General features: G+C 44.7%; 1 protein-coding gene across 3 annotated transcripts in view; it reads left to right on the forward strand.

The window, feature by feature from the left end:
• Positions 1 to 25826, forward strand: part of KCNIP2 (potassium voltage-gated channel interacting protein 2) — a 132298-nt gene extending 106472 nt beyond the window's left edge. For 2 of the 3 annotated variants that reach the window (XM_056849583.1, XM_056849582.1), the window contains exons 2-8: positions 12054 to 12178; positions 18123 to 18192; positions 18980 to 19050; positions 22963 to 23070; positions 23202 to 23306; positions 23778 to 23840; positions 25742 to 25826. In XM_056849583.1, the coding sequence (XP_056705561.1) occupies positions 12054 to 12178; positions 18123 to 18192; positions 18980 to 19050; positions 22963 to 23070; positions 23202 to 23306; positions 23778 to 23840; positions 25742 to 25789 (590 nt within the window). In that variant the 3' untranslated portion in view covers positions 25790 to 25826. Of the gene's footprint in view, positions 1 to 8266; positions 8370 to 12053; positions 12179 to 18122; positions 18193 to 18979; positions 19051 to 22962; positions 23071 to 23201; positions 23307 to 23777; positions 23841 to 25741 lie in introns of all 3 variants that reach the window. The other variant, XM_056849581.1, reaches the window with a different exon arrangement.
• Positions 25827 to 27419: the final 1593 nt, after the last annotated feature.

The following is a 27419-nucleotide window of genomic DNA, read 5'->3' on the forward strand; positions in this document are numbered from 1 at the left end:
TTATTGTTAAAGTAACAGCAGTTCTTGTCAGAGCATTATCTGCTTTTATCAGGTGTGCCATACTCCTTTGGATCATGAAATTGTCCTTTTCAGCATCTAGCAGTGTGAAATACTGATAGGCCATTATGTATTCTTTCCAACCTGCACCACATGTACTAGGGAGGAGGATACTTCAGCATAACAAGGACAGGAAGAGAAAGAACCCAAATGGTGGAGAGGGGTACATTTGTGCTGAGCGGCAAGTGTGTTATCATTTAGTAACCTGTGTAAAATGGAGGTGTCAGAGAAATGGGCAGTCCCCACTTCTCCATTTAATGCTGGGTCCCCAAGGCATAGCTGGATTAGAAATGGAGTGAGTTACGACAGCTCTCCTATAGCTGCCACCACCATCTGTTAAATGATTTACAGTGCTATCCTAAGCGGTTGCCCTCTTCCAAGCTCATTGACTTCAGTGAACTTAGAAGATGGCAGCTCTGCTTAGAGCAGCACTGTTGCTCACATAAGAGCAACAGTTACTCCTCTTTAGGCACCAGCACCTTATGGTGCAATCCTAGAAGGCTGTAGCTCTGTTTAGGATTGTACAGTTTTTTAGTGACTGCTGCCTGTCCAGTCTGTTCTACTCCTGAAAAAGTACAGCACTTATTCTTCTAGCCAACTGAAGCAGGAGAGGCACAAATATGGCATCTTTCCAAATGGTCAGTTTTTATTATGGAGAGAGGTTAGTAATAGGATGCCCCAAGGATCAGGCTGTCAATCTTCATTTTTGAACGGATTAATCAGTGACTTTCAAAACTATGTGAACAGCCCAAAGCACGTGAGAATTATTCAGAATCACGCTAAACTTTCCATCAAAAGTAGACGGTGAAATCTTTAAGGAACATTGCATAATATGAAGACACACAGCAATGGAATGGCAGCAGAAATTAATGTGGATACTGGTCAAGGAATGCATACAGGTGGGGTGGGGCTCTGATTTCCATGCAGTATTTCATATGCGCTGAAAGCCATACGCATTTGCAGAATGAACAAGTCCCTGCACACACGGAGCTTTGTATGTTCACTTGAGCTTACCAGCATGGCGTCTGAAGTGTGACAGATGTGGATAGTTACATTCTGGATAGTTCTGTGAAAATGTCAGGACAGTGCTTTCGTCTGTGTCAAAGAGAAAATTAGCAAAAATGCAAAATTGTATTGTTGATTCCATTAAAGTGCCCTTCTTTCTTGCCCCCCCCCCTTTGGGATTTGAATGTTTATTATAACAATTCTATCAGTCTAAAGACCACTCACAATATTGAGAAGACAAAATTTACTGGAAAAGACAATTATGATAGGAAAGTTGAAGGCAGTAGGAAAAGAGGAAGACCCAATATTAGATGGATTGATTCAATAAACCACGACTTTTACTTTGCAAGACCTGAGCAAGGCTATTATTGATAGGAGATTTTGGAGGTCATGAATTCATAGGGTCACCATATGTCAGAAGCAACATAATACACAAAGAACACTATGTGATCTCCAAAACAGACTTGCTTGTTTGGAATTCTGTAAAGATCCATAGGCCATTCCTGACGAAGTGGCAATCTGCTCAGAAAAAAATATGCTTTCATTACCTTCTCCATCTTCTGGGATTAGCCATACTGTTTTAATGGGGAAGATTAGTGTCAAAAAACAGCCTTCTAATTCAGTTTCTTGTTTTCTCAAAGATTGGTTCAGGCTTCAGGCCTACAATGGAAAAGTTTAATTTGGAAAATACCTGTGCTGTTGCTTGAAACCCAGCAAGCTGTGACCTTTAGCAACCCAGATAAGAGAATCCAGGTGCAGGAAGTTAATGAGTCCCTCTGAGTATCTACCCTGACTCCCTTCTGGTCTCCAAGGCCAAGAACTGTGGAACCATATTCCGTCCATTTAGCAAAGATGAGATCATGAGAGCCAAAACCTGTGAGCAGTCAGCTGGACTTAGCTGCAGGTAGGTTTAGTCAAGCCATCACCCTTCTGACTCCCCCCCCATCACATGGCTAGTAACAGGGTTACGTGGTTAATTGACATCATGAACCATGTATCTGATTGGTCAATTGAGCTCAGGCCAACTCAGACCTGGCACCTGGTTGGCCACCATGTGAACAGACTGTTGAACTTGATGGGCCTTGGTCTGATCCAGCATGGCTTTTCTTACGTTCTTATGAGCCTTGCCCATAAAGTGTAGCATTTTCAGTCTAGTTTTGTTCTTGGTGCCTTACTCAAGGTTCCTTGATCCAACTTTGGACCTTTGATTTTGTGCCTGCTTTGTGGGTCAGACTTGCTGTCTGTTCATGCTTGTTCTTGGATAAGAGTGAACTTTGAATGCTGGAGGACTTCAGCTAGAAGGGTAACATCTGGTAAACTGAACCAATGCTATTACTGTGTAATTAGCCTGTTTGATTTAGTTTTATTATTTTAATCCTCACTGTTCTCTTAAAGAAATATTCTTGCACAATTTTAATAATTCAATTTAATTATAATATTGTGGTGTTTTGTCTTCAGGTGGCTTCAGCCTAATTCCAGTACCTAGTCCTGAGTGGCTAAAGCTACCAAGTTAATTGTTCTTGTGAAACTTAGTCTGCAAGTAGTCTACCTTGCAGGAAGGACTTTCTTTAATCCCAGGAAGGTTGGAAGCTTGCCCCTTGGCTTCTGGCTGTTTGGGTAGACAAAGCAGCTGGTGGCAGCTACTGACAGAGGTGTGAGGACTCACAACCCAGAGTTTTGTAATTTTCTATGTTGCTTGCCCATCCTGAGAATTCCTTGGACTAGGGGTTCCTGACAATTAGGAAGAGAGAATCTTTGAATTTGAAAAATTACAGAACAAGTTTCTCTGTCTTTACTTTGCCTTGATGTAGCCAGCTGTGAGGGTGCTAGTCTGTAGAGTTTAGGTTAATTATTCTTCCTGGCTTCATGTCTGTTGTTCTGTTTTTGGGAAAGACTGTTTAATTCAGCACTCTTAGCTGTGCAGTTTTTACACATCAAGCATGCGTAACTATGTTTTAGCTTGGATTTCTTTACTCATAAGACATTTGTATGTTTCTGCCTTATTACAGTTTGATTACTCTTTGAATTTCAGTTTTTCCTGTGTGGGGAGGGAGAAATTGGATAGTGTGGGTTAACTTGGCATTCTCTGATGATTAAAATGGTAAAATTAAATTAGCACTATAGTACCAAGGCCAGCTCCCCACTTTGTTTCATGCTCTGTCTTTTCCAAGGTCTGTAGATCTGCATCCTTCTTTCCCTCCCAGAACAAAGGCACACAGAAATCACTGAATGTGCTGTAGCACCCTCAGTTTTGTCTTTCAACAGAGGATGCTGAAGTTAATTGTCTTTCTTCTGTGGTTTATTTCAGCTGTTTGTGAAATGTTGCCAGCATAGCTTTTAGTTTTCTCTTTGAAGACTCTTTCAGGGTTGAGTTGCATTTTGGGGACTGACCTCGGTGGGATCTCAACGGTGTGTTTTGGTCTTTTTTTTTTTAAGCTAGCTTCTCTCCTGAGTGCCAGACTCATTTTTGAAAAACTCCTTTTCAGCGCAGCCAGTTAATTGATGGGCATATGATCCTGGACACAAGTACCTTGTCCCTCTTGGTTTTTTGTTAAATTCTGACGTTTGTACACCAGTTTCTTTAAGCATATTCGATGGCTGTGGTTGGTTTGTTGTGTGATCCTGGGGATAGCTTTCTTGAAATGATTATTCTGTGTTCACCCCAAGAGAGAAGGTATTGCTAACACCAAGAATCAAGGTCTATCATATCAGGCAAGGGTCTTAGAAGAAGGTTACAGTATGTACCAGATGGCAAATTATGGAGAATGAAAAGAAAGGTTATTCATCAAAAAAAGAATCAAAGGTTGGGTGCTGAGGGTTCAAAAAACCTGAACAGGAATAGAAGTCTTGCTGTAGTTGGCAGGGTAACAGAAAGAGCTGAAGCTGAGATGTTTCACTGACAGACACAGGTAAACAGTAAACCCGTTGCTTAGATGAGCGGAACAATGTGGAAGTATTCATACAGTCCAGGATCAGCAAAAGCCATTTAGCAGCATGTGGTGTTTTTGTGTGTGAGCAGTGGTGGTGGACTGGCCAGGGTGTCAGCTTGCCCAATGGCAAGTGGGGCCCCTTAAACTTTAGACAATATGTTTAAAATGTTAATGACCTTTTAGTAGCTTGAAAATATAATAGAAGTTCCAATATTATTACTGCATGCAGCTAAAATTTACGTTGTATTACTATTTTAATATATGTTATGTAGGCTCAGATCGTTACTATTGCAACTGCGCATTGAAGCTTAGCTGGGAATCCCAGCCTGGATTTATTTTATTTCTTATAAAAATTAAATGATAGCCTTATAGTTGTGGGTGAGGCCCCCTTGTCTCCTGGCAACCAATATTTTTAGACCCAGTCCGCCACTGTGTGTGAGGGAATGTAGCGGATGAGGAAGCCCAGAGAGAATAGAACATTGTGCAGGTCTTCAACATGGCCATCCTAAGCAGAGTTACACACTTCCATGCCTGTTGACCTCAATGGACTTAAAAGGGTGAGTCTCTGTTTAGGACTGTACTGCAAGATAACTTAAGATATGTTGCCCTGGCAAGAAAGATGGCTGCCAACCCCAAGACCGGTGAATCTACTTTTTTTTTGGGGGGGGGGAAACATGTTTGTAAAATCTGTGTGGTCAAAAGCTGAAACAAATGCTCCTCAGTCTCCTAGGTGTGTGTTTAGAAATAAAATCTGTAAGACACAGCAAGTCAAATGGTTTGATCATGTTTAATGGATCATGCAGAGGGGGAAGAACTATATGAGAGGGAGTGACTAACATCCAAAGCCAGGACAGCAAAAGAAAAAAAAAGCTCCCCCAGACCATTTATTGTTTTGAATTGCATGTTGCCACTGGTGTATCCTTTACTGAAATCTACTGCTTATGGATTGTTTCTCACCTCTTATGAAAGTGTTTTGGTGTCTTTCATTCCTTTAATTCCTTGCAATGCCCTTTCATCTTGCCTGGTCTGCTTCATGTGCCCCTAATAGTCTGGTTGTGTGAATCATGCTTATTATTTCATTTTATGTTTTATTCCTCCCTGTTTTCCTGTATTGCTTCTCTCTCGTTATTCCAGCTGGTATGCTTCTGTCATTGCTGGATCTTTTCAATAATGTTCTGCTTTACTTATGCATTAAAATTGAGGCATGAATGAGCACACATGTGCACGCGCACACTCACATGAACACACACACTGCAAGGACAAAATACATATGACCCGAAAGAGTCATGATCTTCCATGTTTTGTTTCAAAAGATTATTCACACCCCCAGGCTGCTTTGAAAATAGGGGGATACATTTCTGGATTTCAGTATTTAATACCTCTTCAAAACTGCAGTTAGCCATGTGTGAGGGAGACAGGTTCATTTATATGTAGTTTTGAAGCAGTGTTTTAATTTGAGGAAGAGGTATGGGGAGAAAGGGCTGAATGAGCTCAAATCACATCTGCTTTGGCTGTTTACATACCAGCAATGTCAGCAGCAGCACAACAAGCATGACAAGAAGAAGTAACCAAGAAGTGATCTTATAAATGCACAAAAATATAATTCTTGGGCAGAAAACATATGCAGGAACCCCCACCCCCTCCAAAAAAAACATGTGGGCCAGGGAGAACATATGTTCCATGGAAATGTTTCTCTTCAGCACCCCTTCCCTAGAGTATAGAGGGAAGAGGTTACAAATGTCTATTCTCCACACTTTCCAGAAATTGGCACTTTCTGACTTTAACAAGCAGTCTTTGCACAGTCCACCTCTCATCTAGTTTCTGGTTTCTGAATATCTTTGGTTGTATCATATGAATACATGAAGCTGCTATATACTGAATCAGACCATTGGGCCATCAAGATCAATACTGTCTACTCAGACTGGCAGTGACTCTCCAGGGTCTCAGGTAGAGATTTCTCACATCACCTACTACCTGATTCTCTTTAACTGGAAATGCCAGGGATTGAATGCTGGGGACCTTCTGCATCCAAGCAAATGCTCTACAACTGAGCCTCAGCCCCTCTGTATGTTTCTTAATGGAGGACATGATTTAAGTAGCTCTTCATTTAAAATGCAACTAGTTTGTATGGAATACATTTAATATAAAGTCATCCACTGCCAATAAGTGGCAAAGGACATTCCTGAGAAATCGAGCCAGGTGTGTCTTCTGCCACTCTTGGTTTGGCTACACTCTTCTGCTCCAAGTCCCATGCATTCCTTTTTAAAGTACCTCAATAACTAGCTGGGGGCCCATGAGGAATCAAGGGAGAGGGAAACAAGTTAGAAATCCCTTTGCCCCCTCCCCCATTTTTCTTCTCCAGGATAATATCATGTCAGAGGGCCCCTTCTTTTTCTTCTATGACTATTCCTTAGGCAGGTGTGGATAACTAAGTCTATAAGGACCCTGCAGGACTCCAAACACAAATGTATCAATTGAAATTGCTTGTACTTTAAATAACTCTAAAGCAGGAACTAAGATCAAAAGCATACCTTCCTTCTCAAATAACACTGGATCAATTTAAAGGAGATATGTGGTGGAGTCTTATGGATCAAAAAATATTTGGCACAAGACCTGTAGTTAACCTGCCTTTTTAGATGTCAAGACTGAGGGGTGTGAGCAAGCCTATGGAGTTGTTTGTTCTTCCTGTACTCCAATCCACCCATGGACCAGCCACATTTCACTTTTAGCTTCAAATCGCTTGTTTTTCACATGAGGAACAGCTGCTTTCATAGTAGGAAGAGGCAGTATTAGTAGGGTTGCCAACTGCCAGGTAGTAGCAGGAGATCTCTTGCTAATTCAACTGATCTCCAGCCGATAGAGATCAGATCACCTGGAGAAAAATGGCCGCTTTGGCAATTGAACTCTATGGCATTGAAGTCCCTCCCCTCCCCAAACCCCACCTTCCTCAGGCTCCGCCCCAAAAATATCCCGCCGGTGGCGAAGAGGGACCTGGCAACCCTAAGTATTAGCCTAGTACCCTGTCTAGTAAATTTGGAGGGAGACAGAGAGTTGGTTTAGTGGACTACACCATGAGCAGGGATTCAAACACTTACCCTGAATTCCAGCTTGGGGAGCATTCCCTAAGATTGTTTAGAGTGGCCCATCCTTTACACACACACTCAAGATTGATCAAAACAAAGTATATCCCATAGTTAGCTGCACAATTCTGGTTTTCTAACAGCACAGATTGACAGGCTGGGGACTGGTGGCTCTTGAAACAATTTAACATAAAACGAGGGGGGGCTCTGCATCTAAAGAACAATTAAAGGGTAGGGGTGTCTAAATACTATTGAAACCAATTGAACACAAATGCACCATTAAGGGCTTGGTGACCTGAACTTAAACATACGTATTCAGAAGTATATCCCACCGATATCTATGTTTAGGATTGCAGCCTTAGCCCTGTTTTTTGGTTCTATTGGTGACCGGGAAAGTAGACCTTTCCAGCTTTGCATTAAAAATGAACAGGGAGACCTGTGGAGCTAGTTGATGTGCCTGTATTGGCTGAGTCTCCCAGAAGAGGCTAAGAAGACTGTCTCAACACAGCTGGCCCGCCCCTTTCATTTCATGCCATTCCTCCTACCATGTTGACTGCACTTGCATGTAGCGATCTAATTTATGCAGCTCTGCTTAAGAATCCCTTTGTCTGAAATTTCATGGCATATGTGATGAAAGTAACCTTACTGGACCATTCTTGAATGAAATTCCTTCTCCGCCAAGCCATGGCTGCCCTCCTAGAACCTGGAAGAGAACCCCGTAAACCCCTTACTTGCAGCCCCTTGCGCACCAAGTTCCCTTTTCTTCCAAGAACTGCACCCACCCACCCCTGGTGTGACTTGAGTCATTTTCACACCATGTCACTGTACAGGCAGCCGATATTCCACTCTCAAAAGTTCTGTCTCATCCATCCAGTGGAGCAGGAAGTTTCTTGAGAACAATTATATACATCAGCATCTGGGTGCAACCCTGTGCCTCATCCTCTGCCATAATTTCTTTCCCATCCTCACTGTGGTTCTTGGCATTGGGGACTATGATTGTGCTCAGAGACCCGAGTGCTTGCTGGATGCGCTATGCCTGTGCTGGATCTGCTTTCCTGCTGCAGTGAAGTAATGCATGCATGATCCACACCATGTCTGTTGCAACTGGCAACTAGGGACTGGGGAGGGGTGGTGGGGAGGGATGCCATGATATATTAACTCTTCTCCCGGTTGGCAATTGTCCTTTTTTTGCAGGCAACCCACCTGGCCATACTAAAAAAGCCCTGAAGCAGCGGTTCCTCAAGCTGCTGCCCTGCTGCCGCCAGCCCAAATCCATCCCCTCACTCAGTGAAAGCAAGTGACACTTTGTGCCTCTCTTTGTGTTGTTTCTTGTGAAGTGAACTCATAGCTCCCAGGACTGGGGAAATGTGGGGGATTCCCTCCATGTAAACTTAAAATATGGACATTCCACTTTTTCTTGCAGCAGATGTCAAATCTAAAGTGGGTTATGAAAAAAAAAAGCATGACAAATGTATAAAAATAAGCAAGGGATGGAAGTGGCAGATATTTGCAATTGCCAGTATCAAAGCCAAATCATGCAAATCTGTTATCATAACACTACATCTGAAAGAGCGATAGACATTTTCTGAAGGTTCATAATTACCAGGTTTGTTGGTCCCATGATTAGGAACAGTGGCTGGGGGGCAATGACAAAGTGAGTTTCTGCTGATCCTAATTATCTGGCGACATAGTGTCTGAAATCCACCCCTGGCTGCAACATTAATTTAGCCTCATGTGAATGCCACAATAGTGCACTCTGGGAAGATCTTGCCATTCAGGAAAATCTCTGATGCATATTGCCTTTCCTGCTAAGGAGTGCAGTCTGGCCCATGCATGCCGCAAATCAGCAGGTAGAATCCTGAGATGAACCACCGGGTGCCATTTTTGAATGCTCTTCCCCATTGAAAAACAGATAAACAAATAAAAAACAAGCACATCATAAAGTTCTACTGTACTAACTTCTTACCTTTTGTGTTGGGAAGCATTTAAAAATTGGATCCCCACCTGAAGTCTGACGTAATAACCTCATCGCCATCTCAGATTACTGCATGTCTTAACCTGAGTCACACAATAAAAAAGGAAACAGCCCACAGCAGAAAAAGCGAAGGATAGGAACCCCAATACTTAGACAAGCAGAAAATAAAGTTTTTTGGGATCCCCTATGCTGCACAATGGTCAGTTGCTTGTCTATAATAACAAAAGGCTTTCTGAAAGGCCACAATGGTTTAGAAGGCATGCCTTTTTTTTAATTAAGGATTGAGTTATACTTGGCATCACTTCTCTTCTGCCAGGGCTACTCGTGCTGCAATTCTGCATAAACACAGAAAAGGCACAGAATGTACTGGATATACAATTCAGCTTCCTGATGAGCCCACTTTTTTGTGAAAGTTAATTTCTAATCTTTCTGAATTGCAAAGATATTTTAATTCCAGAAGGTAGCCATGTTAGTCTGTAGAAGCAAAGTGAATAGGGGTCCAGTGGTACCTTAAAGACTAACAACATTTACTCCAGTATAGCTGTTGTGAATGAGAGCTCACTTCATCTGATGTGGATCCTTTTGAAACATATACTTGAAAGTTGTATGGGCAGTGCCTAGTGAAAATAGCCAGAGAAGTTGCTAAATAAGATTTCCATTATCAGGGCAGATGCTCTAGTGCCCTGCATAGATTGTTGCACCTCCTCTTACTTGCAAAAAGCAAAGTTGAAGTATGTAAAGTAGTTAAAAGAACAGTCAATAATAAATACAAGAAACCATTCTGAATTTAGCTTTTCTTGGTACAGATTTTTTATTTTGAGCACAGAACAGAACCATAGAGTTGGAAGGGACCACCAGGGTCATCTAGTCCAACCCCCTGCGCAATGCAGGAAATTCACAACTACACCCCCAGTGACCCCTACTCCATGCCCAGAAGATGGCAAAACAAACAAGCAAACAAATAAACAAAAACACCCTCCAGGATCCCTGGCCAATCTGGCCTGGAGGAAAATTGCTTCCTGACCCTAAAGTGGCGACACACAAACCAGTCTGTTTGGTATCTCTACTGCTCATCAATATATCATAAGAGAAAAATCAGAGAGTTGGCTTCTCATCAAAGACCACATTTGAATATTTGCAAGGATTCTTGAGCTTGGCAGCCAGTTACAGGAAACTAACTTCCTATATAGAGTGACCCCTCTCATTTTTCTGATTTGATTTTTAAGGCACTCCATGAGGGACCCACCTTTTGCAGTAACATGGGACAGAGGCATAAGTAAAAGCATAGAGGGATGTGATGACAAGAGGTGGAGATTCATCTTATGCCCATTGTTTTTTGATTGGGGGTTGCTCATTGATGCAGCCCGTGTCTTCCATGATTTCTAGGCTGTAGGTATGAAGTACTGGGGCAACTTTGTCTCAGTGTTGGGTGCCACACAAAAGGCCAGCTGACAACATGCAGCTTAGCCCAGCCCGGAGGAGCTCTGGAACTGGGGGTGTGGCTTGGTTCAACTTCTGGAGTCTTCTCCTGTGCCACAGCTGAAAGGGGGGCTGGCCTCCAGCTCCCCCAGGTCTCCGATGTGGAAGAAGGGGGGGGGGTTGAGCTCTCCCTGATCTTTCTTGTTCTGTTGAGGTGCTCCCTTTGCTTTATCTCTCTGTCAACGCTGGGAAGACAGCAATGCCATCACCTCCTCCTGGACCTAGGGCTATGGCTGTGAGGGTTTAAATAGGCCATCACAGCCGTCGCATGCCCCACACCCTTCTTACTGGGCCATTCGGCCCCCAAGGTTCCTCCTGCACTCCTCTGGCTGGAGTGCCCAGCATTTCACCCTGGTGAGCTGTCCGTCAGACTGGTACTTCATCTTTTGGCTGCATCAGGCCACTGTTGTGCTCAGAGGGCTTGGTCCTCACCAGCCAGCTGAGTCACGGAGAGGGATTTGACCCAGCTGCAGGTGGTGGGCATGGTCCTGCTGGCAAGATGTGCCATGGGACCAGAGCTTTTGGTTGTGGCCAGCCCACTGGATTCCTCTAGGGACTTCAGGATGGTGAGTGGTGGTAGCATCGGGGACGGGAAGGGTGTGCATGGCTGCCTGATCTGGGTCACTTAGTCATCAAAGGGTTCCTAGGAGAGGGTTTACATTCCACAGAGATTTCAGATTTTTTTTTAATGTCTGTACTTCTTTCCCCATCACTAGTGGGGAAGAGTGTGTCTGTGGTTCCAACCAGAACTGCCTCTGCGTTGGTTGCTTATTCTCTGGTGATGGCATTTGGCTGTCTTGATTATTGTAAATGAGCCTATTATTAGAGGATTTTTTTTCCTATTTAGCAACTAATGGGTGACCAGGGGCTCAACAAAAGGGCTGAATGTTTCTTGATTACTAGAAACCTCTCTCCCTTGCCTTTGGAAGGTTGGTAGCAGTTTGAATTTGGGCACTAAGAGTCAACTTTCTGATAAACAAAATCTCCTAAAACTGAAGCAGTTAGGAAATTCAATTTACAGAGGGAATGGTGATTGTGCTGCCTGGGGGAAGTGGAGAGTGTATAATTCTGGGCATTTGCTCCCATTTGGATTAATTTCCAAAATATAAACTAGTCCTAGTCTTCTGTTTTTATTCTAATACAGCCAGAATTTAATTATTTTCTTGTCTCTTCCCCTTTACAATATGAGTTCAACAGACATTCCAAAAACAGAGGCCTTGACGGATTAAGCCATGGGTCTAGATCTGCTGTAGACCAAAATGAGACCACTAGGGCGTTAGATTTCTGGTTGCAATCATATTGTGACCCCATGGATTGATAAGAAATATCACTGTGTGCACATGTATGTATTGTGTACTTGCTCCAAGAAAAAAAGGAGCAACTTTCATCCAAGTTTTAGCTTGTGCCAGTGTGGGGACAAGAGCAAATCTGTCTTAGAGAGGAAAGGGATAAAGTTGGGGGACAGAAGTGTGGTAGGGGGTAGGGTTTGTATGTGCCATACTTCTGAGGCATTTCCTCTTCTTGCAGACAGTGTAGAGGATGAATTTGAGCTCTCCACCGTGTGTCACCGGCCCGAGGGCCTGGACCAGCTGCAGGAGCAAAGCAAGTTCACCCGCAAAGAACTGCAGGTCTTGTACAGGGGCTTCAAAAATGTGAGTTGGGAAAAAAAAATCCAGCGGGAATACATATAAGCCTGTGTAGCTTCATATGCTCTCTTTTAATGTCTCGGCTTTGGGGTGGCGGGGGAGAGGAGAAAGTTTGGTGGTTGTTTCCTGCAGCATTATAAGAGATCACTTATCAATCTACACCTTGCATTTTTGTACACTTCCCCCCTCTGGTAATTTGCTCATTAGCTATGTTGCTATTGTGCTGGCCTCTTGTAACCAGGGAATAGTGCCACTAACAAGGCAATGCCCAACCTTAGGCTAAGTCCTGGAAGCTCCTCCCCTTCCTTGGAATCAAAGTCCAAGTACTGTGCTACTCACCTGGGTAGCCTGACACTCTGCTATGACTCCAGAGACCACCGCCACACACCACCCAGGGGGTTTCCCACACACACACTTTGGGAAACACCATTTCCTATGGAATTGGAATTGTGTGTTTGGTATTTGCAGATACAGCTGCAATCATACTGTATGTCTTTAAACCACCCAAATTCTCCTACCTGAGAGGTGGCCATCTCATAGCACCAAGATAAGAATTTCCTAAACAAAAAAATCCTCAGGTAACATATATTGTACTACCAAAAAAAAAAAATAAGGAGAAATGTGGATGAAACAAATGTTAGTAAAATCCATAAAACTATTCTGTATGCTAAACATCATTTAATGGAATCTGGCAATAAAGCAGGAAAATTGCTAGCGTATAAATCAAATAAAAGAAAGGCTAAAAGTATTGTAAGTGCTATTAGGAGTAAAAAAATTGTTCCATGATCACTCATACCAAATCTACAGCTGAGGAGTTTTCAGGCTTCTATAGATCACTATATTCTTCTCAAATACCAAAGGAAGCGGAGATAAGGATGTTCTTAGCCAAAGTTAAAACCCCTAGCTCTAAGATAAAGAAAAAAAAAGATGGAATAGCCTATTACTTTGCATGAAGTGTTTGATGCAATTAAAATATAAAAAGAAATAAATCATAGAAATATAGAGTTGGAAGGAACCTCCAGGGTCATCCAGCCCAACCCCCTGCACAATACAGAAAATTTACAACTACCTCCTCCCACACCTCCAATGACCCCTGCTCCATACCCATAAGATGGCCAAAAAAAACCCCAAAACAACCCTCCATGATCCCTGGCCAATCTGGCATGGAGGAAAATTCCTTCCTGAGCCCAAAGTGGTGATCAGCATTACTCTGGACATGTAAGAAATGGCCATGAGAGCTAAGCACTGACACAATTTATTTATTTTATTCTGCATTTATAGCCCGCCCTCATTCCTGGTCAGACCGGGCTCAGGGCAGGACACAACCCTTCCTGCCCTCCCTCTCATAATCTGCCTAAGTTCACAGAATCAGCACTGCTGTCAGATGTCCATCTAGCCTCTTCTTTAAAACCTCCGAAGGAGAGCCCACCACCTCCTGAAGAAGCCTATTCCACTGAGGAACTGCTCTGACTGACTGTAAGGAAGTTTTCTACTGTTTAGTTGAAAACTCTTTTGATTTAATTTCAACCCATTGGTTCTGGTCTGACCTTCTGGGGCAACAGAAAACATCTCTGCACCATCCTCTGTAAGACAGCTTTCAAGTACTTGAAGACGATTATCATATCACCTCTCAGTCCTCTCCAGGCTAAGCATACCAAGCTCCTTCAACCTTTCCTCATAGGACTTGATCTCCAGACCCCTCAACATCTTCATTGCCCTCCTCTGGACATGTTCCAGCTTGTCTGCATCCTTCTTAAACTGCTGCCCAAAACTGAACACAATACTCTGTGTGAGGTCTAACCAGAGCAAAGTGATACCATCATTTCACATGGTCTGGACACTATACTTCTGTTGATTACAGCCAAAAATCACATTTGTCTTTTTAGCTACCGCATCACACTGTTGACTCATGGTATACTAAGACTCCTAAGTCCTTTTCACACATATTACTGCCAAAACAAGTCTCCTCCATCCTATAATTATGCATTTGATTTGTCCTGCCTAAATGCAGAACTTTACATTTATCTCTATTGAAATTAATTCTATTAGTTTCAGCCCAGTTTTCCAGCTTGTTATGATCACCCTGTATCCTAACTCTGTCTTCTACCATATTTTCTACCCCTCCCAATTTAATATAATCTGCAAATTTAATAACCCTCCTCTCTATTTCTTCATCCAAATAATTTATAAAGATGTTGAACAACACAGGGCCCAGGACAGATCCCTGAGACACTCCACTTGTCACTCCTCTCCAAGAGGATAAGGAACCATTAACAAGGGTTGTGTAGTGGTTAAGAGTAGTGGACTCTAATCTGAAGAACTGGGTTTGATTCCCCATTCCTCCACATAAAACCTGCTGGGTGACCTTGGGCTAGTCACAGTTCTCTCAGAACTCTCTCACCCCACCTACCTCACAAGGTGCCTGTTGTGGGGTGGGGGAAGGGAAGGCAATTGTAAGCCACTTTGAGACTCCTTTGAGAGTTTGGTATGGTAGAGAAAAGAGGGGCATAAAAACCAACTCTTCTTCTTTTTCTATGGGTGTGATCTGTCAACCAGTTACAGATCCACCTAACAGTAATAGAATCCAAATCACATTTTACCAACTTGCCAACCAGTATACCATGTGAAACCTTACCAAAATCCTGGCAACCCATGCTAAGGGGCAGAGCTGCAGGAGTGGGAGCCTTGTGAGGCTGTTTGGCAGGGGAGTTGTCAGGGAGTGCAAGAAAAACTGAACTGCTTCTGCAATGGATCGAAGCAACGTGGCTGGTGAGGGAGCTGGGATAAGGATAAGGTGGGTCCATAGCTCAAAATAAACGGAACAGAGTAGGTCTAGGAATACCAAGTATTAAATTTTATCATGACGCTGCAAAGTTAGCATGGGTTGCCAGGTGGGTCATAATGAACAGTATAGATTTTTCTGAACTGGCAACTGAGCAAACTCTTGTAAACCTGCCTTTAAAGACTTTCCTTGGTGTAAAAATCAGAGTGGGAAAAGAAGGTGCGTAATTATAATAGTTATGTAATAAATAACTTGATACGCATTCAGTAACTATCACCTGGAATATCCCCCCTTGCTTCTGCAGTGCGGGAACTCAATAGACTTCAAGAGTTTCAATTTGGACTCCTTATAAAGCTAAACAACATATTTATGAGGTTGATCCCTGATAACAATAGTGCAATTGCATATACCGTATATACTCGCGTATAAGCCGAGTTTTTCAACCCAAGAAAAGGGCTGAGAAAGCCCAACTCGGCTTATACGCGGGTTGGTAGGTGGAGGGAGGGGGGGAATTTACCACCGCTGCCGCTGCCGCCGTCGCCACCTGCCCGTGCTCCTTCTCTGCAGGCCAGGAGCGGCCCACAGGGCCTCCTGGGCGCAGGGAGGAGGCCGCCGCCTGCCCGCGTGCCTTCTCTGCAGGTGGGAGGTGCAGATCTGTTCCCCCCCCGCCCGGCTTCAGGGAAGCCCCGTGAAGTTGGGCGGGGGGTGTCTTTAAACAGATCTGCGCCTCCCACCTTTAAACAGATCTGCGCCTCCCCCCGTGCGCATTCATGGAAGCCCTGTGAAGGCGCGCGCGGGGGGGGGGGGGACAGATCTGCTCCTCCCAGGTGAAAGGCGCAGATCTGTTTAAAGACCCCCCCGCCCGGCTTCACAGGGCTTCCATGAATGCGCACGGGGGGCTCTTTAAACAGATCTGTTCCCCCCCCCCCCCCGCCCGGCTTCATGGAAGCCCCATGAAGCCGGGCGGGGGGTCTTTAAACAGATCTGCGCCTCCCACCTGGGAGGCGCAGATCTGACCCCTGCCCCCGCGCCTTCACAGGGCTTCCCTGAAGGCGCACGGTGGGGGGGCAGATCTGCGCCTCCCAGGTGGGAGGCGCAGATCTGTTTAAAGACACCCCCCCTCCCGCCCGGCTTCAGGAAAGCCCCGTGAAGCTGGGCGGCGGGGGGGGGGGGGGGGAAACAGATCTGCTCTTCCCAGTTGGGAGGCACAGATCTGTTTAAAGAGCCCCCTGCGCGCCTTCATGGGGCTTCCCTGAAGCCGGGTGGGGGGGTCTTTAAACAGATCTGTTCCCCCTCCCGCCCGGCTGGGAGGCGCAGATCTGTTCCCCCCCCCCCCCGGCTTCACGGGGGGAGGCGCAGATCTGTTTAAAGACCCCCCCGTGTGCCTTCATGGAAGCCCCATGAAGCCGGGGGGGGGGAACAGATCTGTGCCTCCTGTTTAAAGACCCCCGCGCGCCTTCACGGGGCTTCCCTGAAGGCGTGCGGGGGGCTATTAAACAGATCTGCGCCTCCCACCTGGGAGGCTGGGAGGCCCCGCGGGCCGCTCCTGGCCCGCAGGGAAGGCGTGCGGGCTGGCGGCGGCAGCCCAGTAAGGTAAGCCTGCGGGGGGGGGGCTACTTTCCCACCCTCGGCTTATACGCGGGTGCCTAATTTCCACCCTTGGCTTATACCCGAGTATATACGGTAACCATGTCTCCAAAATAGGTAATGATAACAGTATTTGAATTCTTGCAGTTAAAAAAGTTTCTTGTCCAAATGTATTTTCAGAGGCTTAGGAATTTGAACAATTGATAGCCTATGGACATACTATCTAAGGTATACAGTGTTTTACTTAGACTGAATATTAATGGTAGACCAAAATTTCAATTAAAGTGGAATCAGGATATGGGTAATGAAATCTTTGATGAAGCTTGGAAATACATTTTTTCATATTGATCTTCTTTTTTGGTGTGTCTCATATTTAAAGAAAACATAAGGTAATATATTAATGTTATTTTAGGCCACAGAAATTGGCTAAAATATGTAAATCGTATATAGGTATATGTTGGTACTGTAAATCTTTAAATACAGATTTCATTCATATGTGGTGGCTATGAGAATGAGCAAAATTATTCTGAAAAATAATAGCAGACAAATTAGAACAGGCATCAAAGTTCCACTAAGACCAGAAACATTACCGGTTAATGATATCTAAAAGATGTCAGGCCGTCTCATTCAGTTCAATAACCACAGCTAGACTACTCTTTGCTAGCTTGATATCTGATGTAGGGAGGGTTTGACTTTTAAAAGCTTATGCCCTAGAAATCTTCTTTGTCTTTAATATGCTACTGGACTTGAATCTTGCTCTTCTACTGCAAACCAACATGGCTTCCCAGCTGAAACTATCAGCATTCACATAACTACGAAAATGGATAAAGACAAATTTTAAAATATAGGTAAAACATGACAATTGCTGCAGCCAATTATTCAATAATAGAAATGCACATCAAAATGGCAAACCACACAATAAATGTAACATTCAGCTGGCAATCAGTGATGACAGATAGGTAGCTAGAATCCATTTAGAAAACGATCTTCTTCGGAAAACTCCCAAATTGTTTGTAGTTTTTCAGTTGCTTATCCAGAGACCTTGGATCACCACGGCAATTATTCAGAGACAAACATTCCATATTTCTGCATATGCAGAATCACACAGATAGAATTTGAATTCTTACAAAGATAAAGGAGCTATTTTCTGCTGCTCACATACAATGCACCAGGTATGAGTCAGCAAAAACAAAAACAGTGATTCAGCTACAGACATACCTATCTGGATATCAGTAATGGAGGCCCCTGGAGTACAAGGCACATCAGAATTCTCCTTGACTACATACCATATTGGTTGTACCAAGGGTAGGATTGCCAACCTCCAGGTACTAGCTGGAGATCTCCTGCTATTACAATTGATCTCCAGCCGATAGGGATCAGTTCCCCTGGAGAAAATGGCCGCTTTGTCAATTGGACTCTATGGCATTGAAGTTCCTTCCTTTCCCAAACCCCGCCCTCCTCAGGGCTCAACCCCAAAAACCTCCAGCCAGTGGAGAAGAGGGACCTGGAAACCCTAACTAAGGGGTACTTTTGAAACTGGCTATTCTAAGGTGAATTTGTCCATATTTTTCCTTTTAATAGGAGTGCCCTAGTGGCATTGTTACTGAAGACAGCTTCAAGCAGATCTATTCACAGTTCTTCCCACAAGGAGGTGAGTGCAAATCCCACCTATGTTTGGTTAGGTTGGGAGGCCAGGCAGAGGCAATGGTTTGAACACTAGAAACATTGTAGGATATAACTTGGAGGGAGTTGGCACAGTCTTCTTGCAGCATTCAATAGTCCCCCTGTTGTTGTGCTGAGTAGGGGTGTGCATTCATTTAAAGCCGAATTTTTTTTGAGGGGGGGGGTACCAGTAAAAAAATGGCAGCAATAAAGGGAGCTGAAAAAGCGGATCCCGAATAATGCCAAATTTTGGGGCCACTTTGGCCCCGCCGCCATTTCCCCCTCCCTCTCCTCCTCCCTCCCCTTTTACTTACCTGGGTCAGATCAATGCTCCACCTGGAGATCCAAGCCAGCAAGCAGTGTGGATCTGAACGCGGAGCCCAGCACTAAGATACGCATCCCCTGCCACCCCCAATCTCAGGACCCCACATATTTTTGGGATTCAATTTTAGATTGTTTGAAAAAGCAGAATCCTTTATATTATGCTTTTTTGGATTTTCGAAAACTTCTGGGTTTAATAAACCTGAACCCAAAAAGTACCAGGGGGAAAAGGGTGCACAGCCCTAATGCCGAGTCCACTTTGTTGCCCAAAATAACTGCAATGTAGAGTGATCAGGGCACTCCGATTCATGGCACCTAAAAGCAGTCACTCCAAAAGCTCAGCTATAAATTTATTCTGGTTATTCCCTTCCTGCTCTCTAGTCATCTGCTGAAATCTGGTAAAAGGTGACAGTCTGGTGCCTCATAATCATTTGATTTGATGCCCCTCTCTTCAGATTCCAGTACCTATGCAACTTTTCTTTTCAACGCATTTGACACTGACCATGACGGTTCTGTCAGCTTTGAGGTAAGATTTTAAAAAAATTAATTTAAATGTTTGCTGGGGTCTAGAGCTGCAAATTCATCAGGAGCATACATACTGATGAAGAAAACGTTCCTATGCAGACCCATATGCACCACACTTGACTGAGGTGCCAATTAAAGCACTGTCCATACAAATTTGTAGAAAAGTAATTTACAAAAAGTGGTTCTTAAATTCCATAATTTGAGCATCATACACACAGGCTGATGACAAAAGCAACCTCTGGCTTCACTGGAGTGAACGACACATGGATGCCATTGTCCAAGGTCAGCAAACCCCATGTCCTACTGCTCCACTAATCATAGAGCAGCTATACCTACTCTTTCAACATAGGCACTTGAGCCTTGCCATTCAGCTGATCAATGGGACTACCTGCTGGATCTGCATTTCTAGGCCATCTCTTCCAAGCCAAAATTGGCTCTTCACTGACAAAGATTAGGCCAACAGCCAAATAAATGCTCCAGTGGGGCAGGAGAGGCAGGTCTCTGTACTGATTAGTCAAAGAAACTGCAGTGACTATATTACACATTAAATATACCAAAAGGTACTGGGGACATTCCTTTGTGTTTATTTATTTCTTCAATGTCTTCCCTGGTAAGTCCACTTTTGAGGCTTATAGTCCATCCTGGAGACTCCTGGAGATGGGTTAGCAGAAATAAAGCAACAATTATCCTCAAACCAGTTCTCATGTGTCTTTCCAGCAGTTAATCCTGGCTATTAAATGCCTGCCCAAATGGGGAGGGGAATTCCATTGTGAGCAGGGAGGGATGTAGAAAGCTTGGGTGTGGTTTGGGTTTGTCCATGCCCTCACCTTTTCTTGTTGCAATAACTAGATGGATGGTACCTGATGTAGCTGTAGCACCTTTAAACTCACAGGCCAACTCAGTTTTCCATTAGAATCTTCCAAATGACAAACACCAGCCTGCTCTGCTTTCTCTTCATGGCCTTCTCCCTGACCACCCTTCCTGCCTTGTCGCTTGCCTCTTTGATTTGCTATCTCTGCTCCCAGGCTGAGATCCCGCTCCTGTGATAACCTTGCCCAAGTCACCCAGAGATTGGAGCTCCTCTCCCCTATCACGCCCAAGAATCCTTGCCAGCTTTATTCTAACTGGTATCCCAGCTGACAGTTAGGTTCCACCTGCTCTGGAGCCTGGGTTAACTCTTTAGGCTCTCTTTCTGATAACAGTTCCCCTCTCACTGGTGAGTTTCCATACGGAGTTGTAGTGGTTTCCCTTCTAACCCCTTTCCCCCACATTGGTCCATCAGGAGCCTCCCTGATACAGACTGCTCCCCTCTCCAGAAAGGACCTGGAGGGTTCCGCCAATTCTATCTTGTCTTCTGCCTGGCAGGAGAAAAAGTCAGCGTTGAGATGTGCCCACCCTGCATTATGTACTACCGTGAAGAAATACAGCTGCAGCACTAATTACCACCTGGTCAGTTGGGGGTTCATCTTTTCCAAACATCTCAAGCGTTGCAGTGGAGCATGATCAGAGATTAAAATAAAAGGGCCTCTTCAGCCCATTTGATTGCCAAGGTTTCCCTCTCCATCACTGTGTACCACCTTTCCCACTTACCAAGGCTCAGAAATAAGACAGAGTGTTCTTTGTCCCCTAGTTCTTGTTATAATACCACCCTTAATCCCAACCAAGGTATCGATTTAAGTATAAACAGTTGGGTGGGATCTAGGATTTGCAACACTGGGTCTTGTGAAAGAGCAGGCTGGAGGTTTTCAAAGGAGACTGCTGTTGCTGTGGGCCATGCTACCTTGTGGGGCTGACCCTTCTGAATCAGCTCAGGGGACAGCACAGAGAGGGATGAACTGACAGCATTATCCTGTTCCCCCAGTAACATCTGTACCCCCTTTTTTGTACTTGGCTGCTCCCAGACCATCAGGGCATGTATTTTGTGATTCTGGAGCTGTACCTTCCCTGCCCCCACAAGGAACCCCAAATATTTAATGCTGGCATGGGCTATACAACATTTTCTTGGATTGGCTGTGAGCCTCTCCCTCCTGTTGGTGCTTGAGCATGGCTTGTAAGTGTAGTGCAGTTCCACTGTGGACATCGCCTTGTGGTGGTCTGAATGTTGTTTCTCCTCCATAGCCCTCTTGTCCCCCCTCTGCCATCTTTTCCCCTGAGTGCTCAGGATCCTCACACTCAGTGGTGCTCAGACTTTGGCTGCAGTATGTCTCCATGAGCATGATTGCCTACTGCAGTGTCTTTGGGTCATGACACAGCAACCAGTTTTTGGCTGCATCTAAAAATAAAGACACATACTGCTTCAGCATTATCAGCGCCATGATCTGATCTGCTGACCATATGGCCAGTTTGAGCCAGAACATGCAATTAGCTTTGACTTTTTGTGCCAACACATGGGGGGTGCATTCCATCACCGTCTGGGAGTTCTTTTAGTTGCCTCTGATACATTTCTTCTGAGATGTTGAGAGTACTGAGAATCATGATGCATACCTATTATCTCCAGGAGCAGAGGAGCATGCCTATTATCTTAGGTGCTGTGGAACACAGGCAGGATGGTGCTGCTGCAGTTGTCTTGTTTTAGGGCTTCCTAGAGGCACCTGGTTGGCCACTGTATGAACAGACTGCTGGACTTGATGGACCTTGGTCTGATCCAGCAGGGCTTTTCTTATGTTCTTAATCACAGATTTTACTTTGGTCAGCCATGGTGGTGAGAGTATCCACCAACTCCTGAGATGGCTTGGTTAGGCAGAGTGTCAATAGCATAGCCTATTATGCTTTCTCTCAGCACTAGTTACTCAGTAAAAGGTGTTTTAGGTGGGCTTCATGATTGTTGTTGGGTCTCATCTTGCTGACACAAGAATATGGTATTTGGCAAGGGTTCTCAAGCTGGTGGCAGGGCTCCCCCTGGGAAGGCACCAGTATGTGTTGTCCCTGCTTCTGCTAGGGTTGCCTGCCAGAGCAGTCAAGCATGTGCCCACCACTCTTGGTGTGCTTCTTGCTGCACCGTTAACAGTTTCTCCAGGGTTTGCTGCAGCAGCAGCAAGTCAACCTGTTCTTGGATGTCCGGATGATACTGCATCTCCAAGGCTCCCAAAGCTGCGGCCCATGGCTCTCCAGCTGACCCCATAGCCCTCATGTCCATCAAGTTCCTTGACATCTCCATCACAGTAGGAGGAAGGACGTAGAAGGCTTTGAGATGGCTGTTTGTCCATGCTCTCACCTTTTTTGCTGCAATAACTGACAAAGCCACTAGGTGTAGCTGTAGCACTGTTTAGAACAACTGTTTAAGCAAGACTTTTCCAAACCTGCTCCCCAACCACCCCTTCTGCCTCACTGCATACCTTTTATTTGCTGCCTCTGGATTGAGACCTGTCACCCCTGAGCATTCTTGCCAGCCTCGTTCTGACTGGTTTCCTGGCTGCTGATTAGGTTCCACCTGCTTCAGAGGCTGGGATAACTCTTTAGGCTCTCTTGATAATAAAGGAGTCCCTTTCACTGGTAAATTTCCATCTGGGGTTACAGTGGTTTCCCTTCTTACTCATTTTCCCCACCTTGGCCTGTCAGGAGCCTGCCTGCCACATCCATTCTGTCCAAAATGTTTCAGACAAGGCCTCCAATTAACTTCCAAGAGAAGAAAGGCGTTCCACAGATGAGGAATGATTATGGAGAATACTTTGCCATGTGCTTGATGGTCTATAGCTATTGATGTTAAATAGGAACTTCTGATCTCATACGAGTCATGAAGGGACAAGTGAAAAAAGCATCAGACAAAACCCTGTAAGAATGTTAAACTGTTGAATGGTGAATAATTCTGTCTCCTGGAGGATCCTTCAATCTGGTAACTGTGAATGGGATCTGGCACTTTGTTGCCATTGGGCCTGCAGCTGTTTCACCCCCAGTTTTCTCCCTTATTATCTAGGATTTTGTGGCTGGCTTGTCCATCATTCTACGTGGCACTATAGACGATAGGCTTAATTGGGCCTTCAACCTCTATGACCTGAACAAAGATGGCTGCATTACCAAAGAGGTAAGTAAAACAGAGCTAGTGATACCCAGAAGGTCCTCGAATCTTGTGGTACTATCATGAATCTCCTTAACCCTGCAAGAAATTTAATGTTTTTTTTTTATTTTTCATTCTTTTTCTGTTCTCTGACATAGGAAATGTTGGACATAATGAAATCCATTTATGACATGATGGGCAAATATACATATCCGTCCATGAAAGAAGAGGCACCGCAGGAGCATGTGGAAAATTTCTTCCAGGTGAAGATAGAATCAGGATATTTATGTTAATTTTGTACATTGCTCTCAAAGAAACCTCTCCACCCGCCCCAGAGTTGATAGTGCAAGTTGTTTTTGGCTTCATATTTGAGTCTTCTCCCTAGAAGTCTCAACACAGGGCTTTACCAGAGCCCTAACCTTCTCCCAGGTTCTACTCTTGCACCTTACATTCTAAGCATCCTCTGCAGATCATAAGTTATATTCCCTGCCTTGATTGTGTTGCAACACTGGCCTGTTGCCCCTTAGCTGCTTGAAATTATTGGGGGTTTCCTTCCAGCATCACCTCTGAGAAGCACATGACAGTAACCGACTGGCTCTCCCCCAAGGCTAGATATGTGCTTGTTGACTGTGGGTGCTGTGGCAGGCTTCTCTGTGCCCAAGGTTATTCTCTCCTCCCTGGAACCACCTATGGGCCCTTCCTTCAATTTCTGCACCTTTGTGTTCACATTTCAGAAAATGGACCGGAACAAGGATGGTGTTGTGACCATTGAGGAATTCATTGAGTCCTGCCAGAAGGTAAAAAACATAATTGTCCTTGGATAACCACTTGTAGCCCTTTTTGGTTGGGCAACAAAAGGCATATTCAGCCCCAATGCCTAACTTAGAAATTATTCTTAAGTGAGGCCAAAGAGGCTTATAGGATGCAAAGTGAGCAAGGAAGGATGCATTTCCTTCTTTGCTGTTTTGGAGAAAACTTGGCTTATTGGACAAGATTAAAACAGAACCCTGCCGCTCTTCATTCTTTAAAGCAGGGGTCTGTAACGTGGCGTTCATGGGCACCATGGCACCTGCCAAGTATTTTTAGAAAGTAGGCAGGGCCAGGTGGGCCTTTTTCCCAGTAGAGCTTTGACTGGCCATTGGAGATCCGACTGGCTGTCAAGAGTCAAGACATCATTTGGCAAGACAGAATTTATTTTGCAAGGATATTGATGTATTCTGAGTTTTTAAAAAATCCATTAGCAATTAACACTCTCTGCTATGCCACTCATCCCTTTTAAAAATAAAAAGGGGTATCAACACCAGCAAGACAATACCCTCCCCCAACAATGTTTGATATTTTGTAAACAATTTTAAAAAATATTTTCTTTAGAGCCAGTGTGGTGTAGTGACTAAGTGTCGGACTGGGACCTGGGAGACCCATGTTTGAATTCCCATTCTGCCATGGAAGCTTGGGCCAGTCACATACTTTGAGCCTAACCTGCCTCACAGGGCTGTTGTGAGGGTAAAATAGAGGAGAAAAATGTAAGGTGCTTTGGGTCCCCCAATGAGGAGAAATGTCGAATATACATGAAGTAAATAAATAGTTAGATGCTGTGCTCTCCTTCCCCAGCATTAGAACCCACTTCTTACTTCTTTCAGAAAATAATACAGGAAAGCAGCTAACAGGATGCCTTGCTTTATAACATTCCCCCCTCCCCCATTCCAATCAGTACAGAAGGATTGGCTATCATCATACTGGTACTCGATTCAGGTAACTCCGATTTTAATGATAAGCATAAAATAGGGTGTGTGTGTGTGTGTGTATTTCGAAAGACTCTTACTATCTAAGATGCAACTTGTGAATGAAGAGGCTGTACTGCTTCTGCCCCAGCACCCAACAGGCCACCCCTCTAGCAAGCAATCGAGGTCCGGCCCTGCTCAGAAACTAGGGTGGAAGCTGATTTGGTTGAGGGAAACCCACTCTTCTCAGCAGGGATTCTCTGCTGTTCTCCAACCCCTGCTTAAGCAGAGTTTGAAGCCGTTCCTTTCAATGGGCCCCTGCCACCTCCTGACCTTTTCACCTCACTAGTTTGGTGCCAGGAGGAACATCAAATGCCACAGTGAGGCATGTAGGTAAGATCAAGGCAATTGTTAATCTGTTAAACAAATACAGGCCTTGTTCTACTAGCAAAATTCTAAAGGAAATACAGGCTGCAGGACTATGGTGTGGAATAGTAACAGAAACTAAACAGAGGAAGATTGTCCCTCCCTGTTGGGAGATTCAGATGGGTGTATGCATAAAGAAGATTCTGTCCTTTGCATGGTCACACTCCCCCCACCCCAGTCTCTCACACAGAGAGAAAGAAAGCTCCTTTTCAGTTCTCCCTCCCACTTGTGTAAAAAGATCTTAGCCAAACTGGGTCTTGGGTCCTGGCAGCAATAGCCTGCCAGAACCAACTCGGTCAAAAGAGAGGTGCTAGTATATCAGAGAGATCTCATGCTTTCGCTCCTGGCTTCAAAATCCATGCCTATCCGGGTAAACTGAGAGTTCCCAGCTCCATGTGCCCACAAACACTAGTCACTCTCCATGAATATCAACCCCTTCTGATCTCATCCATGACAGAGGCAACTCTGAAGCATCCTCTTCAATCACATCCAACCCTTTCCCCTCATTTCCCTATGCACAAGACTCTGACTTGTTATCTTTTCCCTTTCAGGATGAAAACATCATGAGTTCCATGAAGCTCTTTGACAACGTGATTTAGTTGGCCAGTCTTGTAGCCCAGACATTCACAACCCCCCAGGGCTTCTCTTTTTGGCATATTTCTGAGGCACTCTCCTTTTGCCTGCCTGGACAAAGCAGCCCCCAGCTCTTGTCCATGTTGGACTGGACAACTTCATGGAGACAATTCTCATGTATACAGGAAAAGACCTTGCAGTCCAGGTGGGAGGCTTCAGCGGGATTGTACTGGGCCTGAAACAAGAAGAGTGGCCTGGCATCTACAAGCATTTCCTCTGGGCACTGGGGAAACCCCCCCTAAGCACCACCCCCAGGAAACCGCATTCTCCTGTCACAGAGTCATGTGCTCGCCCTCAAGGGCCTACCAAATCGGCAATCCCCCCAGGCCCTTACTGGGATTCCATATGGTCAGTAAGAGATAGCAATGCAAACACTGATCACCAAGGACTCATGAACGCTTTGGTGTATCCACAATCCTATGGACTCCCTATAGGGACAGGACTCAATCTGATCTGCACCTTGCAAATGTGCTAATACCCTAAGGCTTCCTCCATGGGGAGACATTTCCTGGCTGTCAAGACACCTTGCAGTCCCTGCACTAAACTCAGTTTTAATACTTAGCAACTTTGAGGTAGAGCTGCAGTAGGGAAGAAGATGGTGGTAGGTGGGATTTTGCCTTGTAGTTTTCCCATCTGTATCCTCAGCAGAGCAGGGACGCCATGTCACCAAAGAGAGGCAGGTGTCACAGAACCTCTAGGTTTCATTCTGCCATCAGGAAGAATTTGTATTGAGCTTCCTGCTGGAGGAGCAGAATAGCCCAATAAATAGGTTGGTGATTTTTCCCTGCAAAACACTCCTCCCTTCCAGTATAACCTACAGTGATGATGGGGAGGTGGATGAAATCGCACTGGAAAAATTTAATCCAGAATACAGCCTAAAGCTGTTCATATGTGGCCTCACTTTATTCCCAACTGTACAGGATCTCCTTCTTGTCCCAAATAATATTATTTGTTAAGCATCTTCAGTAATTAGGCAAGGAAGGGAAAACAGGGGCCAGGAGAGTGACATTTGGGGATTGGTCAAGAATTGTGTGTGATACTGTGCTCAACTTCATGAGGAGATGCAGGCATCTGGGTCTGGGAAACAGCAGAGTTCTGCTATGATGTTTGACTGGAATTAGGTGCATTGACTGAAAGAAAATTCAATTTCACAAGGCTCTCAAAATTGCGATTATAGTGCATGGTAGGAATTAAAGGGAGCACCTATGAGAGGTTCTGGTAAAGAACGGCCATATGGGAATCTCTGCTACTCATGCCCTGCGCCATATCTCTTATTTTTGCTGAGAAGCCTAACGGTTTGTTTGGAAGCTCCTCATCTCTCGGTGTTGCTGTCCCTTTCCTATTGGCATCCTCAAGTTACAAAACCATTAAGTCCTTCGGGAGCATATTATAAGTAGCTAAGAATATAAGAGCTGCATTAGGGTCCTCCAGCAGAGCGCAAGGGACTGCACAGAATATAATAGCCACACTGTTTCAGAGGGCCACAGAAAGACCCTATCTCACACAGTCATTTGCATCAGTGTAATAGACAATCTCCAGATCTCAGAAGCTAAGCAGGGTCGGACCTGGTTAGTATTTGGATGGGAGACCACCAAG

Source organism: Euleptes europaea, chromosome 5 (genome assembly GCF_029931775.1).
Source record: "Euleptes europaea isolate rEulEur1 chromosome 5, rEulEur1.hap1, whole genome shotgun sequence".
NCBI classification, from domain to species: Eukaryota; Metazoa; Chordata; class Lepidosauria; order Squamata; family Sphaerodactylidae; genus Euleptes; species Euleptes europaea.